General features: G+C 45.2%; 1 protein-coding gene across 1 annotated transcript in view; it reads left to right on the top strand.

Moving 5' to 3' along the window:
* Window positions 1-19,797, top strand: part of PER3 (period circadian regulator 3) — a gene marked incomplete in the record, with an annotated part of 94,923 nt that overhangs the window by 60,508 nt on the left and 14,618 nt on the right. The window contains 5 exon segments of the mRNA XM_077458240.1: window positions 2,628-2,825; window positions 8,951-9,007; window positions 13,018-13,266; window positions 16,102-16,958; window positions 17,608-17,800. Coding sequence (XP_077314366.1) covers window positions 2,628-2,825; window positions 8,951-9,007; window positions 13,018-13,266; window positions 16,102-16,958; window positions 17,608-17,800 — 1,554 coding nt within the window.

Here is a 19,797-nt window from a genome sequence, read left to right as displayed (position 1 = left end):
GTAGTGAAAAGGGAATTTGCCTTTAGTAAATAACCCCGTGTGATAATTCTGGATCTCCTGTCTTTCCCAGTGACCAAACTCTCCAGGACAAATTCGTGAGAGTGAATCTCTCCAGGCAAGGACAGCAATGAAACCTGATGGGGGGGGGGGATGGGGTTCTAAAGCTGACCACCTACTCTATTCAGGACTAAGGAAGAAAAATGATTTTGCTATCGATAACCTTGTTAGTTTATTGACTCATTAGACAAGAGTATAGAAGCCCAATAAGCCCGACTTACAGCTAAACACATTACATCACTTCCGAACCTATGTTCCGTTGTATGAGAAATTTAACTGTGGTAACCTCTTTATTTTCAATATAAGACTAGCATGCAAAAAGAAATAAAAGCGGACAATCATTCAGCTGATATTCTCATCGTGTGTTCGACGCTTTAGGATCTGATGGGGCTCCTTTCCTTGTTCAAGCTTAACATTTTTGGAACATAGTTAAGTTTTTTTGTTGAGCACCCAAGAACTAGACGGGGAGCTTTTTATCCAGGTGTCACCTAGAGTTCTCCTTTTAGGATGTATACTATCTTGCCAAAAGTATTGGGACGCCTGCTTTTATACACACACACATGAATTTTAATAGCATCCCAGTCTTAGTCTGCAGTGTTAATTTCGTCGACTAAAGCTAAAACAATTGAGATGACTAAAATACGACTAAAACTAAAGGCCATTTTAGTCAAAAGACTAAAACGAGACTAAAACTAAATTGCCATTTTAGTCAAAAGACTATGACTACAACTAAATTGCATTCCTGCAATGTACTGGGGATTTTAGTCGACTAAAATGTACTGGAGATTTAGTTCACTATAACAATTGCAGAAGACTAAAATGGTAATAAAACTAAAATGCCATTTTAGTCCGAAGACTAAAATTAACACTGTTAGTCTATAGGGTTCAATAATAAGTTGGCCCACCCTTTGCAGCTATAACAGCTTCAACTCTTCTGGGAAGACTGTCCACAAGCTTTGGGAGGGGACCATTCTTCCAGAAGCGCATTTGTGAGGTCAGGCACTGATGTTGGACAAGGCAGCCTGGCTGGTAGTCTCCACTCTATATTCATCCCAAAGGTGTTCTATCGGGTTGAGGTCAGGACTCTGCATGCCAGTCAAGTTCCTCCACCCCAAACTCGCTCATCCGTGTCTTTATGGACCTTGCTTTGTGCACTGGTGCACAGTCATGTTGGAATAGGAAGGGGACATCCCCAAACTGTTCCTACTAAGTTGGGTGCATGAAATTTGTGCAAAATGTCTTGGTATGCTGACGCCTTAAGAGTTCCCTTCACTGGAACTAAGGGGCCAAACCCAACCCCTGAAAAACCCCACACCATAATCCCCCCTACACCAAATGTTTTGGACCAGAGCACAAAGCAAGGTCCATAAAGACATAGATGAGCGAGTTTGGGGTGGAGGAACATGCTGTGCAGGGAAACAAAATCCAGCACATCCCCTCTGACCGGGCGGTAATCCGTATTGTTTACATATGCAGAGCTCCGTCCTGTCTCTCTCCTCGGCGATCAGCAGGTGCCGGTGGTCATCCATTGGCCAACACCCGCTGATTGGCTTCTGCTGTGACTAGTCCTGTCTCTCTCCTCGGTGATGAGTAGGTGCCGGTGGTCATCCCTTGGCCAGCAACCTTGGCAATTAGTAGGTGCCGGTGGTCATCCATTGGCCAGCACCCGCTGATCGGCTTCTGCTGTGACTAGTCGCAGCAGAAGCCGATCAGTGGGTGCTGGCCAATGGATGACCACCGGCGCTAGTCACAGCAGAAGCCAATCAGCGGGTGCTGGCCAATGGATGACCACCGGTGCTAGTCACAGCAGAAGCTGATCAGCGGGTGCTGACCAATGGATGACCACCGGCACCTACTGATCGCCGAGGAGAGAGACAGGATGGAGCTCTGCATATGTAAACAATACGGACTAGTCACAGCAGAAGTGGCGCACGCACGCGCCCCCCCTACCTGGAAGTGCCGGCTCATGTACTAGGTATGTGATACGGCACAGGAGAGCGACTTTGCCGCCGTGCGGTTGGCAGGTAGGTTAATAATAGAGTTACCCTTTAAATATGTCTGTCAGAGATTTCCAACTCCACCATGGAACATCACCAAGTCAAAAACAGTCTCACCTTCTCCAACATGCAATGTTTTAGACTTTTGTTTGTGTTATAAGAAGTCAGTGGATAAGTAAACCTACATCCACCCAGAACTGAATTCTTTTTTTTTTTTTTGGGTAGACTTTACACCACATTATCTTGGGAGTATTAACTGGGGAGCAATATAGAAATGTCATTTTTCTGTGCTAGTTTAATTCATTACACTGCAGTGGAATCATCTGAGCAAGTAGAGCCACTTTTATGAATGGGGTCGTGCAGATATAATAAGAGGCAAGGTTTTCATTCAAACTGCTTCCAGGAATGGATCGTTTTTTTTTGCCAAGTTTACTGTAACAACTCATTACTTTTTAGTTTTGCAGAGCTTTTTCTGGTAGACCATTTCTCTGTGGAGTTGATTAATTAAACTTAAGAAAACTTTTGATAATATCCACTTCAAAACTGTCCTCGAATTTCTTGTATCGTTGCAAGATGTTCCTGAGCTAGCGGCGCCTACAAGCCAGTTATCAGCGGAGTCCATGGTTACAACCGACGCTCAGACAACAGCCGCCGTGGTGGGAGCTCCGCTGACCGATCTCACACTGTCCATCAAGGCCATGAGTGTTGTGTCCGTCACCAGCCAGTGTAGCTACAGCAGTACCATTGTGCATGTTCCACAGCCTGAGTCAGGTACTTCTCATCTTTCCATATCTTGGAGGATTCATCGGCTTATCTTCTTCTTCTTCTTTTTTTTTTTTTTCCTGATGATAACCTATGCCAGCCAGCTTGTTCTGTCAACTGAACTTTTTTCTGTCCTTTTTTATTTTTCACTGTTCCCTCTCCTTTTCTTAACTGTTTTTTCCTCCCTTACCTTCCAGAACAGCTTACTTGAGAGATGATTGGCTCTGCCCTCTGCAGAAAGCACGAAGCAGAGAGAGTTTAAAAGGCCCCTCCTCTCTCTTGTACCTCAGTTGTTTTCTCTTTCCAGGCTCTCCATAAGTGCACAGCGCAATGTTTGTTTTGTTACCCAGGTTCTGATAACTGTGGCTTTTCTTCGCGCTTTTCTTTTCCAGGTGTGCCCATCTTGTCTGCTTATGTCAGAGGGGGTTCCCCTTAATTCGATTAGTGTATTCGCCTCAATATGGGATAGAGGTCACTACAGCAGCTTGTCTGTCAGTTCAGGCCTCGGGGGTGGTTCTTGGAACAGGTGTCCCAGGAGTCCTAGGATGGCGGTGGGGTGTCATTTCCGGAAACACGTGGTCCTTTTTTTGGCATCCTGTAGCTTTGGGCGTACCAAAAAATGGCATCGGATGACGTACCAGACTCTGGTCCCAAGGATTCCTATTCTCTGCCACGCAAGGTGCTTGCAAAATGGGCGACCACTGCTACAGGACCCAGGGGATTTGGGGTTGTGGCCTTGCTACTGTCCACTTCAGGTCTCTGCGGCGGTGCAGTTCCGCAAGGTTGCAACTAAATTGGGCAGCTTGGCGTAAAAGGGTGTTAGGCGCTGTGGATGCCAAAAGGACCCCTGGAGGGGATGGAGCTCCTCCACAAGCAAGACCAGCGGAAGTATCCACCTCCAATCCTGCAGCTCCGAAGGTATGTTGCCTCTGCAGGCTAGTTCTTGGCGGGGGGGGGGGAGGTCGCAGAGTTTGTGTTTGACAAACTGGAATTGGTGGGGGTTTTTTTTCCTGCAAACTGACAACTGAGGGTACAGAATTGGGCATATGCAATTGTATGTATGTATGTATGTATGACAAGCCCATTAAGAAAAGATGTGGGGATTGCAGAACTAAGTTACCCTGACACCTATAAATATGGAAAATGTTCAGAGCTAAACAGTATCAAAAATAAAATTGACATGTGAAGAAAATTAGTAATCAATAGGAAATTATATATTAACATATTATTATTATTATTATTATTATTATTATTCAGGATTTATATAGCGCCAACAGTTTGCGCAGCGCTTTACAATATGAGGGCAGACAGTACACATATAATCCGTGAAGAAGTAATCTCCAAAATATAAACATAAAGGGATACAAGCAAGTTCCAGTGTATTCCAAAAAAGGGTGAAGTCCAAAAAAATACGTGAATAACAGTCACAAAAATCCTGAGTGAACATCCAAGTGTGACGAAAGTAACATAAAAGATCCACCACCAGAAGCAACCAGACGCGTTTCGTCTAAACAGGCATACCCTGACACCTATAGCAAACTATTGTGTGATAGCCGTATATCACATGTAACAGGCTCTGAGTCTGTTGCGTGCGTGAAAGATTTAATGTCCTTCATGAAGGAGATGGTTTCCTCTTTTAAATCCTTTAGTACTTTTTCTGGCAGGATTAGGTCCTTCCACTTATAATTTTAGTATAAAGAGTTACGCTGCTAAGATACAAACACAATAATATACAATGCAAATACCAAAACTATAATTTCCTCCGAAAAGTTAATTAAGAATGCAAAAAAAGTCCACGTGCCAAAAGGAAAGTCCTTTCTAAAGTGTTTACCTTTATTAACGCTCCAATAGTGTAAAACCTTACTATTGAATTTATTGTTGTTAAACTTTCACTTACTTCAAAGTGGCCATCATAGCGCTATACAGTATATTCCTCGCCGGCCATACATGAACATAGCACGTGCACGTCCAGGTAATTGAAACGCATAGGGTAGAGCAAAGTGCTGACCGCTTTTTTTGAATTTCTGTAAGTGCATGTGCTATGTTCGTGTAAAATTAAAGCGTATTTCTTCTGCCGAGACATTCCTGCCCTTGGACGCACCCCAGCAAAGCCCCTGCCACTAAACGCTGCTGAAAGTCTGTGTGCATGGACATATAGGCTAACATAATGATGGGTTTACTTCCTCTTTGATTCCCTGCAAAGGTAAAGCATAATGGACTACTATGCATCGCATAGTAGCTCATTATGTGTCACTTACCTGACACAGGAGTCAGCGAAGTCACCGCTGTCCCCTGTAGTCCGGAGCCTCCATCTTCTTGGTGGGTCTCACTGCTCCGGCACTGTCATTCATCAGAGCCGTGGTGACGTCACTCCCGCGCATGCGCACGGGAGCCGCCACTTGCGGCATATCGCCATTAACTGCGGTGCGCCTGCGTGCCGCTGTCTACGGCACATGCGCGGTAGACAGCGGTCCCTTTCTTTCGGCAAATATCTCCTAAACCGTGTAGGTTTAGGAGATATTTCTTAGACCTACAGGTAAGCCTTAATCTAGGCTTACCTGTAGGTCAAAGTGTGTTTGTAAGGGTTTACAACCACTTTAAGAGGCAGTAAAAATGTCCCGTGTGCATTTTAAGTGTCCAAAATTAGACACTCTTCCCTCTCAGGCTTCGAAAAAATTTGGATCTCTTGTTTGAGGATACAGGCGTAATTGGGAATCCATATAGACAGGAAAGCTGAAAATCTGCTGCTGTAGGCTTGGGATTTCTCAGCTTTTGCATTAGCTGCGTTTATCCTCCCACATGTGTTGCTAGGAATCTTGATGTCTCGGGTTCAGAGATTAGATCAATTGCTGTCTGGTGGAGAAAATCGGGGAGTCTGTCTCACTAGTGGCAAATTCTGTGGGTTTCTTGGCAAACGCAACAGCAGATTCGATTAAATCAGTAGCCAGAACCTCAGCTCTAGTCAATTCAGCCAGACAAGCAATCTGGGTCAAGTCCTGGGAGGGAAGACCTTAAATCTAAAAAAAAAAAATAACTTATGTGGTATCCCATTTGAAGGGAATCTTTTTCTTATTGGGTCCACCCAAGAAACCATTTTGACACATTCCTTGGAAAAAAGTGTAAAATGTTCCCTACGAAGAGGTACAGATTTCGCAGCAAGAAGCCTTTTCGGAAGTCTCAGGGCAAGTCAGATTTTAGGATAGGTAAAGGTCGAAATAAAAAAGAAATGGTCCTTCAAGGATAAAGCCAAGGGAGGAGTACTCTTCTACAATCCCTGCCGAAAGCATGCAATGATGCTAGGTCAGGGGTAGGAGGAAGGCTGTCTCTTTATATTTTTTTCCAGTGGGCATAAGTCACAAACTCTTTTGACCTACAGATCATAAGAGTAGGCTACAAATTGGATTTATCTTCACCCTTCTTCAAGATTTTTTTTTCTCAGCTGCTGAGAGACCAAGAAAGGAAGCAATCAACACTAGAATTGGTTTCCCAAAGGGAATCAGAGGAGGTGATTTTTTCCGATCCCGGAGGATCAATGGTCGCAGGGCTTCTAGTCTTGCGTTCTCCTAGTCCAGAAGCCTTCGGGAAAATTTCGTATGACTATCAATCTAACCTTACGGAATAGGTTTCTGGTATTCCTGTATTTTGCATGGAATATATTTATAGGTTGAGAAATCTTTTGTTGACCACAGAAAAAATGAGAAAATTAATTTTCTCAGTTCAGACATTCAGATTATTCCATTAAGCATCCATAATCCAGGTTCTGCAGCTTTTAGGGCTAATGACAGGGAAGCTATCCCAGGGAAACCATGGGCCCAGACCCTTTCAGGCTTTTCTTTTCAGGTCCTGGAACTGCAAGAAAAGTTCCTTGAATCTGATGATTCCCATCCCAGGTGGAGATTTGCTGGATCTATCCAGGTGGGAACATCCTCAGCCTTTAAAGACAGAGTGACCTTGGGTCTAGTTCTCGCCAATAAAAGTTGCTACCGATGCCAGTCTTTGGGGTTGTGGAGCACACTTGGAAAACTGGCATGCTCAGGGGAGTTGGCAACGGGAAGAAGAAGCTCAGTCGTCTAATTTCAGAGAACTCTTAGCAGTAGGAAGAGCTCTAGAGGCGTTGGAACCAAAAATTTGATCGAAGGAGGTTCTGGTCTTCACAGACCATATCACAGTTGTGGCATATATCTTAACAAACTGGGTGGCACCCCACTCGGACAGCCCTTTGTCTCTGGCTCAGCGGATTTTAAGTTGGGCTAGAAAGCCATCTCCTCAATCACAGTGGTTCACATCAAGGGCACAGCAAATGGGATTATCTGAGCGGTGTAAATGTCCAAAACAGCAATTGGGAACTGAACGGGGAGGTCTTCAGGGAAATTGCCCTAAAGTGGGGGATTCCTGTTTATAGATCTATTTGCGTCCAGACAGAATAGGAAAGTTGCAGCCTTCTTTTCGCTGGAAGGGGAAATGGAGGCTCTAGGGATGGATGCATTGCATTTCCATGGGCGTTTAGCCTAGCGTATGCCTTCCTGCTTTTTGCTCTGTTGCCGCTGGTAATCAGAAAGATTTTATGAGATTGAGCAAATGTAAGCTTAATATCGCCCTGGTGGCCCAGGAGAAGTTGGTTCTCAGCCTTGAAAGCGCTGTTGATGGCTCTTCCCTGGACACTACCAGTTCGAGAGGATCTCCTGGTTCACGGACACCCAAACCTTCAAATTTTCCTTTCTGACAGCTTGGAAGCTGAATGTCACATCCTTCAGCTAAAAGGCTGTTCGGACAAGATAATTGACAACATTCTTGGAAGACATAAACTGGTCACTAGGAAAATGTATGGTAAAGTTTGTAAAACCTTTGAAGCCTGGCAAAGAAAGAGGGGAACTGAATCCTATGATCTTCCTTGCATGTTGGACTTTCTTCAAAGTGGCGTAGACAAGAGTTTCCACACCGGGGAGGAAAATGGCTAATTGGGCCCAGTTTAGACATTAATGGCTGTGTGTTGAGTTATTTTGAGGGGACAGCAAATTTACACTGTTATAGAAGCTGAACATTCACTACTTTACATTGTAGACAAGTGTCATTTCTTCAGTGTTTTTACATGAAAATATAATAAAATATTTACAAAAATGTGAGGGTGTACTCACTTTTGTGAGATAATGTATCTCTAGTTCTCAATGCCCCTAACCAAGGAACCCTTTGAACCCTTAGGAGAGGCTAATTTGAAGTGAGTTACACTTACCGTAAGATAACCTTCTTGTTGGCTCTCACTTCAGGAAGAAGGATTTCTGACTTGGAATCCCTCTCTAGCAAGGATCCCTTTTATGAAGATCTTGGAAGGCAGGGTTATTAAGCCAGATACTTGCCTAAGGTTTCTATGGTTTTTCACAGATCTCGAGAAGTAGTTTTGCCATGTTTTTGCAACTTTCATAAAAATGAGGAAGAAAGGTTTGACTTTTTTGATGTAAGAAGATTCGCTTCTTTTGAGGTGACAAGGAAATTTAGGAATTCCTCTCAGTGATTTCTTTTTAGCAGATTCAGGAGGGGTTCAAAAACATCCAAGAGTTCCATCGCCAGATGGATTAGAGGCAATTCTTTGGGCATACAGATTTTCTAGTCAAGTACCTCCTGCAATTATTAGCGTTCACTCTGCTAGGTCACTAGCCACATTATGGGCTGAAAGAGCAGGAGCATCATGTGAAGAAATGTCCAATATCCAAGTGTGGTTTTCCTCTCACAAATTTGTCAAGCAGTATAGAATGCAGGTGCTCTCCAGCCAGGATCTCTCCTTTGGAATGAAAGTTTTGCAGGCTGTGGTCCCCTCTAAGGTATGGAATCTTGCTTATCCACTCAAGTAAGCTGTCCTGGAAGATGAGGGGTGGGGGGGAAAACCTCTGTTAAACTTACCGGTAATGGTATTTCCATGAATCTTCCAGGACAGTATCTCTATTCCTACCCTCAGTTGTGTTTTCTTATAGGTATGTGGGTGCAGATCTCACGTTTTTTAGTATTTTTTCGGAAGCTGGTGCCGTCCCCCACCCCCGTCCCCTGTCTCCTCGTGCACGTTCATGAGGTTTCTTTATCTTTGAAACAACTGAGGTACAAGGGAGGGGCACTTTAAACTGTCCAATTTGTGTTTCCTGTAGAGGATGGAGCCAATCGTCTCTCAAGTAAGCTGTCTTGGAAGATTCCCAGAAATACCGGTAAGTCTAACGTAGGTTTTATTTTCCATCTTCTTCTCTCTCTTTTTTTTTCCCCCCCTTTCCTTCTCTTTTCCCTCCTTCACTTTCTCTTCTCCTTCCCTCCCTTTATCTTCTTCCCTCCTCCTTCTTCTTTTCATCTTCCTCCCTTTAGTCTTCTCTTTCTTTCCTCCTTTATCGACTCTCCTTTCTTCCTCCTTCACTTTCCCCTTTTTCTCTTTGTTCCCTCCTCCTTCACTCCCCCCCTCCCTCCTTCTTCCCTCCTTTGTAATCTCGCTTTCTTCCCTCCTTCACTGTCTCGCCTGCTTCCCTCCTACAGCTGCCCCCCTACGCCTTCCCTCCTACGCCTGCCCTCCACAGCCCCCTTCCCTCCTACGCCTGTCCTTCTTTCTTCCTCCTTCACTTTCCCCTTTTTCTCTTTGTTCCCTCCTCCTTCACTCCCCCCTTCCCTCCTTCCCTCCTATGCCTTCTTCCCTCCTTCGTAATCTCGCTTTCTTCCCTCCTTCACCGTCTCACCGCCTGCCCTCTTACACCTGCCCTCCACAGCCCCCTTCCCTCCTACGCCGTCTCTCCTGCGTCGTCCCCTCCTACGCTGTCTCTCCTGCGTCGTCCCCTCCTACGCTGTCTCTCCTGCGTCGTCCCCTCCTACGCTGTCTCTCCTGCGTCGTCCCCTCCTACGCTGTCTCTCCTGCGTCGTCCCCTCCTACGCTGTCTCTCCTGCGTCGTCCCCTCCTACGCTGTCTCTCCTGCGTCGTCCCCTCCTACGCTGTCTCTCCTGCGTCGTCCCCTCCTACGCTGTCTCTCCTGCGTCGTCCCCTCCTACGCTGTCTCTCCTGCGTCGTCCCCTCCTACGCTGTCTCTCCTGCGTCGTCCCCTCCTACGCTGTCTCTCCTGCGTCGTCCCCTCCTACGCTGTCTCTCCTGCGTCGTCCCCTCCTACGCTGTCTCTCCTGCGTCGTCCCCTCCTACGCTGTCTCTCCTGCGTCGTCCCCTCCTACGCTGTCTCTCCTGCGTCGTCCCCTCCTACGCTGTCTCTCCTGCGTCGTCCCCTCCTACGCTGTCTCTCCTGCGTCGTCCCCTCCTACGCTGTCTCTCCTGCGTCGTCCCCTCCTACGCTGTCTCTCCTGCGTCGTCCCCTCCTACGCTGTCTCTCCTGCGTCGTCCCCTCCTACGCTGTCTCTCCTGCGTCGTCCCCTCCTACGCTGTCTCTCCTGCGTCGTCCCCTCCTACGCTGTCTCTCCTGCGTCGTCCCCTCCTACGCTGTCTCTCCTGCGTCGTCCCCTCCTACGCTGTCTCTCCTGCGTCGTCCCCTCCTACGCTGTCTCTCCTGCGTCGTCCCCTCCTACGCTGTCTCTCCTGCGTCGTCCCCTCCTACGCTGTCTCTCCTGCGTCGTCCCCTCCTACGCTGTCTCTCCTGCGCCGTCCCCTCCTACGCTGTCTCTCCTGCGCCTTCCCCTCCTACGCTGTCTCTCCTGCGCCGTCCCCTCCTACGCTGTCTCTCCTGCGCCGTCCCCTCCTACGCTGTCTCTCCTGCGCCGTCCCCTCCTACGCTGTCTCTCCTGCGCCGTCCCCTCCTACGCTGTCTCTCCTGCGCCGTCCCCTCCTACGCTGTCTCTCCTGCGCCGTCCCCTCCTACGCTGTCTCTCCTGCGCCGTCCCCTCCTACGCTGTCTCTCCTGCGTCGTCCCCTCCTACGCTGTCTCTCCTGCGTCGTCCCCTCCTACGCTGTCTCTCCTGCGCCGTCCCCTCCTACGCTGTCTCTCCTGCGCCGTCCCCTCCTACGCTGTCTCTCCTGCGCCGTCCCCTCCTACGCTGTCTCTCCTGCGCCGTCCCCTCCTACGCTGTCTCTCCTGCGCCGTCCCCTCCTACGCTGTCTCTCCTGCGCCGTCCCCTCCTACGCTGTCTCTCCTGCGCCGTCCCCTCCTACGCTGTCTCTCCTTCTATCCCTCCTCCCTCCCCTCATTAAAATAGTACTTAGTGTAGTTTTGTCAGCCAGTCACTATCTAGAACTTATTATTGGCTCCAGTTCTATTTCTGTACAGCATCAAATCTCCATTGCAGTCTAGTTGCAACAAATGGGCATGCTGATTCCGAGTCCGCTGTGCAGGATTCTGCACTAAAATGCTCGCTGGCTCTTCTGAACACATACCAGCACATCTCCAGCCACTGAAGTATATAGTGGAAACAGATTACTCTAGGTAGAGGGTGAAGGTCTTTTTCACCTCATGCTGGTGGCTCTGATGTGTCAGCTCTGTACGGGGAGCTTATGACGTACAATTTCATCAGTAGAACCAAAATCAGACATTTGACCACGTTGGAAGTATTTTTTTTTCCAATTCTTCATTTTGAATGATTTGCTACAAAGTTCCAACCTAGCTTTGAATTTTTTTTCCTCTCTCCTCTTTTTTAATTTTTTTTTTTTTTTTTTTTGTCTGCTAATATTTACGCAAAAGAGCTACGACTACCTGAACAACTTATTTTAAAGTCTTTACAAGACACTGTTGCATTTTAAAGTCCAATACTTTTAAAAACCTTAGCTGGATCTTTGACTACAGTGTTGAAAAAATGTTTTTTTTTCTTTTTTATGGACTAGTTTAAATTAAACAAAAATATTTAGCAAAATTTAAATTTAATTACAATACAACTGTCATATTGTATGTTGCTTTAGTTGCATTTTCCATTACCTCAGATTTGGATGCAAACTGGCCATCTGAATAATTTATTTTGTTTCTCCTCACATTTTTTCACCTAGAAGTAATTTTTCATTGTTTTTTTTTTTTTTTTTTTTTCTACCACCATTATTACATTTAGCTTGTGTAAGAAAAAACATTCTCAAGGAGAGTGCTCATTTTTGATTTTTGTAACCATTCGGATTCTTCCCCTGGTCAGGAAAACGGTTGGCATTCCGGTCGGTAAAGACAAGGGGATTTTCTGAGTTAGAATACACAAGGCCTACTTTTTTTTTTTTTTTTTTTACGTATATATCTCTAGCCAAAATGTTTTTCTTTCATTTGACTATAGTAGGGAATGCTTAGAACCTCTGCAAAGGTTGTGTTTTACTTTTATTTATTTTTTTGTGTCCGTTACCTATTTTAGGAGATATTCCTTCACTTCCTGTCCTGGTGACACCACGGGCACTGAGTCGGGAAATACGGGGAAACTCCAATGGGGTCAAAAATGCAAACGCAAGCGCTAGCCTACTCCACTCGACAAATACGTTTTAATTGCCATTGTATCCCTATTAGCCCCTGTACACACGGTCGGAAATTCCGACGGAAAATAACCGATCGGACCGTGTTGTCGGATAATCCGACGGTGTGTGGGCTCCATCAGACTTTTTCCGTCGGAATGTCCGGCCAACAAAGTTTGAGAGCCGGATATAAAATTTTTCGACAAGATGATCCGATTGGACTTTGTCCGATCGTTTGTAGAGAATTCCGATCGGACAAAGTGCCACGCATGCTCAGATCAAATTACGAGACCAAAGCTATTGGCTACTAGCCTGAACGTGGTCCCGTCGTAACGAACGAACGTCATCATGTTCCGAACGATCGGATTTTCCGACAACTTTGTCCGACCGTGTGTAGGCAACACCAGTTTCGAACAAAATCTGGATTTTGTTGTACTGGAATGTCCGACCGTGTGTACAAGGGCTTATAGGTTTCCCCCTCAACTCCTGCCCTGGTGACATGCAGCAGGACAGGAAGTTGGGGGAAAATCTCCTGTACAGGGCCACAAACGGGAAAATAAAAACCAACAGAGGTTCAAAATATTCCCTACGCTGGCCAAATAAAGAAAACTAATTTGGCAAGAGGAACCACCACGTTGGGATTTTGATTTTGTGCGTTTTTTCATTTTATTTTTCCAGAATAAATAGAATTTAGAACAGTTTTAGAATTGGAAAAATGGCTTTATTTGTCTCTTTATGCCAATTTACTGTATTTATTGACTATTATTGCACAGTGTTTTGTTTTTACTGCCGTGTAAGTTTTTTTGTGGTGTATTATGTATTCAGAGGTGACGGCCATAGAAGATGCCACTGGTGGCAGTGAGCAGATTGAGATGAGGTCTTCACAAGCGGCCGGTTCCACGGTGACACCGGAGGAGTTTAGGCAGGTTGGGCTGACGAAGGAAGTTCTTTCTGCACACACACAGAAAGAGGAACAGAATTACGTGGTCCAGTTCCGGCAGAGGATCCTGCAGTCTCCGTACAGCAGTTATCTGCAACAGGACAGCCGCAGCAAGGCATGCTCCCACGAACAAGGTATTTGTCGCCATCAAAATGTAGACTTCTACCGTTCCCATCGCATGTTCACTTCATGCCTTTGCACACATTAACAGCTGATCATCATATGCCTTCCTTTCTTTTGTTTTTCTTGTTTTGCTTGTATTTAAACACAGCTGACATGGCCGATCGAATTAAGGACTCATTCTCATCAATTAAGGAATAAGTGCACTATTATAAAAAAAAAAAAAAAAAAAACAATGTGCATTTATTATTTTTATTTTTTTCATAGGAGCCTGCAGATCACGGGTGTAATGTCAGGCTCCTGCAGACTTCCCAGCACAGCTACCTGCTCTGACCTCCCATCCAGACAGAGCAGGAAGAATCAATGAAATGATGAGCGCGCTCACCAGCACCCTTGCAGTTCATTGAGAACTACAAGCCATCTGCCGCGATGCCAGACAGGACTTGTAGTTCGTTCATTCTTGACCTGTGTGGGCGGAGCTGTTTTTAAAATTGTGACGGGTGCAGCAAGAGGCTTCTCCACCCACACTGCTAAAGTGTGTGTGTGTGTGGGGGGGGGGGGGGGGGGGGATCAGGCTGCTGCATTAGTAACCTGTTATATGTTACACCCTGAATACGTTACTAAAGGTGAACATGACCTTTTGAAACTTCCCTCGCATATGCTTATGGCTTTGCTTTCTGGATACAGAGCACAGCATGCCTCTATAAGGACCAACTACAAAGTGACTTGGCTTTAGAATTCTTTTTTTTTTTTTTTTACCACAACTGTATAAAAACATTTCTATTTTTAATTTTCATTTGTTCATCATACAGTTCAACTTGAACATTCAGCATGCTGCAGAGGCGGACCCATCCTTTCTGTTTTGAAATCTGTGGTCTCTCTGCAAAGATCCAACATGCTGCCTGCTGAAGCAGAGCCTACAGCTCTCCAATTGGCAAACGTTTTGCACATTGTAGAGCTCTATCTCTGACTTTGGCAGGGGAGTTGTCGGACCTCCTGAAGAGAGATCACAGCTTCCACACAGAGAGCAAAGGTCCTTTCCTGCAGCATGCTGGCAAGGGATGGGCTTTTATACTCGGGCTGTGGCTGCTTTTGAAAGAAAATGAGCTGCAAAACTTTGCACATCTATTGTTTTGATGCACCTGGAATGTAGAGCTGCACAATTAATCGTTAAAAAAAAAACTCGATCTCGATTCACTCCCCCCTGACGATCTCTCCTGCTGAGAGTAGGCAATTCTTTCATATAAACAAGTGGAGAGATTATCTGTTCACTCAGCTCTCAAAAGAAAGCATCTGGGCAGTTTGCCAAGTGTAGAACTTGAAACATTGTAACTAACACTTCTTAGATCAAAGGGAAAGAACTTCTTGTGTAAACACATAATCTGGGCAGTCTGCCAAGCTTTCAACCACAATGCAGGAAGTTTAACCACTTAAAGTCTAAATCTTTTTCTGACACTTCTTTCTTAACCTCCCTGGCGGTACGATTATTTCGGATTTTAGGTGCTAAAAGCGGTACCATTATTTTGCATGAAAAGTTGGCGTTTTATATTGTAGTCCTGTAATTCTTAGGAATAACTCTCTTAAATCTGTCCAAACCAGAGTCTAGCAGACATCCCGTGTATGATAAAGTTTGAAAAATGAAATCATAAATTATAACATAATAAATAACTATAAATAACTGTACCAAATAATAATATAACAATAATAAAAATGATTCAATAATGTAATCAAATCAAAAACACTGAAATTTGCTCAGTTGCAGGATTGTCACTGTCATTACTTTTCAGTATTTGATGACGGATCTCCCCACAAATCGCTATCGCTCAATTCTGCGAGTGATTACAATTTATTATCGCTGTTTTCTAGCTGGTCTAAAACCATTTTTTATGTAAAATGACAGTTTGGTTGCTATGGACAATCTCCAGTTTCCAGGCATAAAGAACAGTTTTTATAATATAAAACTGCATGCAGGACACTGGACAGACCACTAGGGACAAAGGGGATGTGAAATATTTACATACAGCAATGTAATCTGTAAGATTACATTATACTGTATGTATACTGTCTGTTTCACTTTTTGAATTTGGCGCCGATCTCCGTCCCCGTGCGTCGCAACGCTCGCAGGGCAGAGATCGGCTCCGTGATGGATCGAGTGAGACACGGCTCGCTCGTACAGCGGGGAGACAACGCTGGATCCAAGGGAGAAGGTAAGTAAACCTCTTCCTGGATCCAGCGATGCGGTCCCGAATCTGGCTCGGGGTTACCGCTCTTGGTATAAAAATTCCACCCCGAGCCAGACTCGGGAATACCGTCAGGGGGTTTTAATTTAAAATCAATATTTTTTGCTAGAAAATTATTTGGAACCCCCAGACATTATATATAAAATCAGAGACGCTAGGGAATAAAATGGCAATTGCTGCAATATTTTATGTCGCACTATATTTGCCCAGCAGTCTTTCAAATGCAATTTTTGGGGGAAAAAAATACACTTCAATAAATAATAAAAAATAATAAAAAAACGAAACGGTAAAGTTGGCACAATTTTTTTTTGTTTAATGTGAAGGATTCTCAATTCTGTGTAGATTCTGTGATCACGATTCTCGCGGCGTATCATCTAAGACAAAAAATTGTGATTCTCATTTTAGCCAGAATCGTGCAGCTCTACTGGAATGTCTTTTTAGTTGATTTAAACTGAAAATTCAGTTCGGCTTTCACAGCAAAATGCTTTATGCTATGCAATACCTTGCCCACTCTAAAATGAAATGGAGGTTTGGTTGGCTTTAGGACACTGTGTACTTTATTTTTTATTAATTTTTTTAAGTATTTTGATTAGATGTTTATCTATGCAGGTGAGCACTCTTCTCCGCGGACCTCTCCAGCTGCTTTGAAGAAAGGTAAAAAACAGGGTAAGCACAAACGGCAGAAACCCATGGAATCTTCGGACAGTAATGGTTCTCATCCCAATCTGCCACCACGGCCGAGGAGGCCAGGTCCTTTGCCGCAGTCTTGGTCACCATCTGAAGTTTCCCATCCAAGCCCTTCAAATATGGCTTTCCCTCCTCCTGTGATGATCCCAATCCAGCCAGCCTATTCTATGCCGGGGTTTCAAATACCACCAATGACTACCACGGTGGCAGGAGACTGTACCAACTCGTCCATGACCCCAGAGTCCATACCGCAATCCAACATCTCCTACAACATGCAGACCTTCCCAGGATTTCCCTCCCCATACATGGGTACCCTCATGGCTGTTTTTCTCCCCAACTACAACATGTACCAACCCATGAGCCAACCCATGAACCAACCCATGAGCCAACACATGAGCCAACATATGAACCCACCCATGAGCCAACATATGAACCCACCCATGAACCAACACATGAACCCACCCATGAACCCACAGATACCTCAACCTTTCTTCCCTTCTCAGTACCCCTGCCCCCCAGCTTATCCGTACACTGGAATGCCCAGTGCCCATCAGAATTTTCCGTCCCAGATCCCTACAGACTTTGTGGACCCAACTTCTCGAGCCTCATCCCCCATGTCTGCTGAGGGACAACAGGAATCTCAGATTGAAGATCCACACCTCTTCAGTCACTCTAGAAGCAGCTCTCCACTGCAATTGGTCCTTCTTCAGGAGGAATTACCAAAACCGGCCGAGCCTCAAGAGGGAGCCAACGCAGAGAACCAGCCGGATGTCAAATGTGTGAGTTATGTTTGGTCAATAATGGTTTAGGGTTGGATTTGTAATTCATGGCCAAAGGAAGTGATATCAAAGGACTAATGTAGCAGTAAAATGCTCTTTACCTGTTGTTTTTTTTTTTTCTTCCTTTGTTACATCTCAATGCGGCTGAGCTCCTGCGCCCTCTTTGCAGCCCCTTTCTGTTTACATGCACTCCAGCCGTGGCTGAAAGGCATTTCTCAGTGGGTTTCTTTATGTGGACCTTGCTTGTATTATGTGTATTGAAATGGCCACTTGTAGTCTCCATCGACAGCCCATGTGACAATACAGGAGGAGCACCATTAGGGGACGGGGATAGTTTTGTCACCATGTTCATTTTGAAGTCAAGTTTTAAATTAAAGTAGTTCTAGTCATAATCTTTTGGCTTAAATGCCATTTTTAGTTTTGGTCATATTTTAGTCATCTGAATTATTTTAGTCGACTAGTATCTCAAGTACATTTTAATCGACTAAAATCGAAGGGGTTTAGTGAAATTTGTAATGCATTATTGATCTACTAAAACTAAAAACCTATTTAGTTGTCCAAGTCTGTCCAACACTCAGTTCTTTCTCTCAGAAGAAGCTGATGAAGAGAATAAACTTACCACAACTCTGCTCTGTGTCTCTTTCTACAGGCGGACGCAGCGGAGGACAGCGGGAACAATGACAGCCACTCTGCTTCTAGTGAACTTTTTGATCTGTTGCTACAAGAGGATTCCCAGTCTGGTACTGGGTCAGCAGCTTCAGGAAGCGGATCCGCCAATTCCAGTTCCTTGGGAATCGGTTCCAACGGTTCTACCTCAAACAGGACTTCAGGAAGTGGCATAGGTAATGATTCCCTTGGACGTTTTCCTTCCTTGGTGACCCAAATAATAGTTTTGCCATAGCAAGTATCCATTATCCTAGTCTAACCATGCTCAAACAATGGACTCCACAATACACCAGACCTCATGTATAATAACTGGAGGAAGGAAAGGGTCTGCGTTGCCTATAGCAACCAATCGGATGCCTCTCATTTAATTAAATCTATTTTTTTTAGTTTATATTAATATGATAAGTTGATGATGAATTGGCTCATCTATCTGTGTTAATGTTTGAATTACCTTGTTGCTTTGTTTTAATCTTATATGTATAGGGAGGCAGCCATATTTATGGATTACATATTCCAGCTGTGCTTTCTTTAACGAAAACTAGTCTCATTCAGATTCTGAAATATTACATTTTATAGTTTAGTTTGTGCAGGCTTAGTTCTAAAAGCCTTCATTCTGCTCCTTATCTAGCCAGCTCTACACCTTGAGAATCAGCAGGCACCCAAGGTCTGAAACTTGTCAGATTCCTGGCTTTTCATGCCATCTATTAGCTTCTTGGTTTGCATAACCTTGCAAGCAATGGAACCCAGAAGTTAATCTTCTGTTGAGCTTCTGTTACGCTCTTTGAGACGCTGGGAGGCTGTGTGTGGTCAGGCTGTGGACAAGGAACCAACTTTGGCTGTCTTCAGGTGACCCCTGACTCTTATGCTTGGAACTATAAGAAAGGTGCGGCGTTGGATCTTGTAAACCCATAGGTGTTCCCTGTCAGGTCTCCAACGGCGTAGAGGGAATGATTATCTACAGTGGTTGCTGAAAGTCGGCTCTTTGCTCAAGTAGGGACTGGGCGTGCAAGGAGAAAGGTTCCAGAAGCAGAACACATAAACTCCAGGCTTAAAACCTAGAGAAAATGTATAGACCGGTAGATCCTTGTGTTGTGCCACATCCAATAGTAAATTTCACAAATAAATTGTTTTCACTTACTTTGTTGAATGGGCCTTAAAAGGCCACCACCAGGGGGTCCCCTTTTTGTGAGGCTTAAAACCTAACTCCAGTTCCGGCATTTTCTTCCCTTCCCCTCGATGTGAGGGCCTTGTTCTTGGTGGCCAACTACAGCATCCTGTCTCCGGAGGAGAGATGATGGGAGCGGAGAGACCTCTGCCCTTTCCACTCTCCTCAATCCAAACCCCCCCCCCCCCCCCAAATCTCTTAGCCTTTCCCCATGACTTTGCAACCCTCCTACCCCCAGGCTCTTGAATTCCCTCAATCAGAGGATATGTTGTCCCCATCAAGAGGAACGTCCTGAATGCCACACACCAACATACCCGACAGTCACTAGGTAAAAGCAGCCTCAGCCCAGCTTCGTCCAGTCCACGCCGCTGATGCATTTCACCTCTCCCATGGAGCTTAGTCATGGAGGACCTCCATAACTAAGCCACGTGATCGAGGCAAAACACGTCAGGACATGGCCTGAATGGAGCTGGGCTGAGGCTGCTTTTACCTAGTGACTGTCAGGCATGTTGTTGTGCGGCATTCAGGACATTCCTCTTGCTAGATTCAGTACATTGGGCAAGGCTTTCCCCAGCTAGCACCCTTAGTGTGAGCCACCGGATGGGATAGATGGTGAAGGAGCCTTTTTTTTTAATTGAGTATGTTGTCCTCATGTCTCATTGTCCCAAGGTGAGCTGACCACATGGGCCACAATGATCTATGGATACCGAACGTTCTGCCGGGACAATTTGGACCTCAGAGGCTGATAGTGGCTTATATATAATAATTTTTCCCACTGTGAATTGCCTTCTGTAACCATCAATGTCCTTCATGTTGATACTGGATTGTACGGTTGAGATCTACAGTATGTCTAGCTTGGCGCCCTTGCAATTTGAACGTCTTCTTTTACTAAGAGACGCACCTGCTGTCAGCTCTATATGTACTTCATGTAATGTCAGCTACATTCAGTATACAGTGCTGTTTTCCGGCAGCAACATGGGAACCCCCCAGAATAAAGTTGAGTGCTTC

The sequence above is a fragment of the Lithobates pipiens genome, unplaced genomic scaffold (genome assembly GCF_037356315.1).
Source record: "Lithobates pipiens isolate NorthernLeopardFrog02 unplaced genomic scaffold, aLitPip1_a1.2 Scaffold_27, whole genome shotgun sequence".
Lineage (NCBI taxonomy): Eukaryota > Metazoa > Chordata > Amphibia > Anura > Ranidae > Lithobates > Lithobates pipiens.
This window is presented reverse-complemented; position numbering and strand designations above follow the sequence as displayed.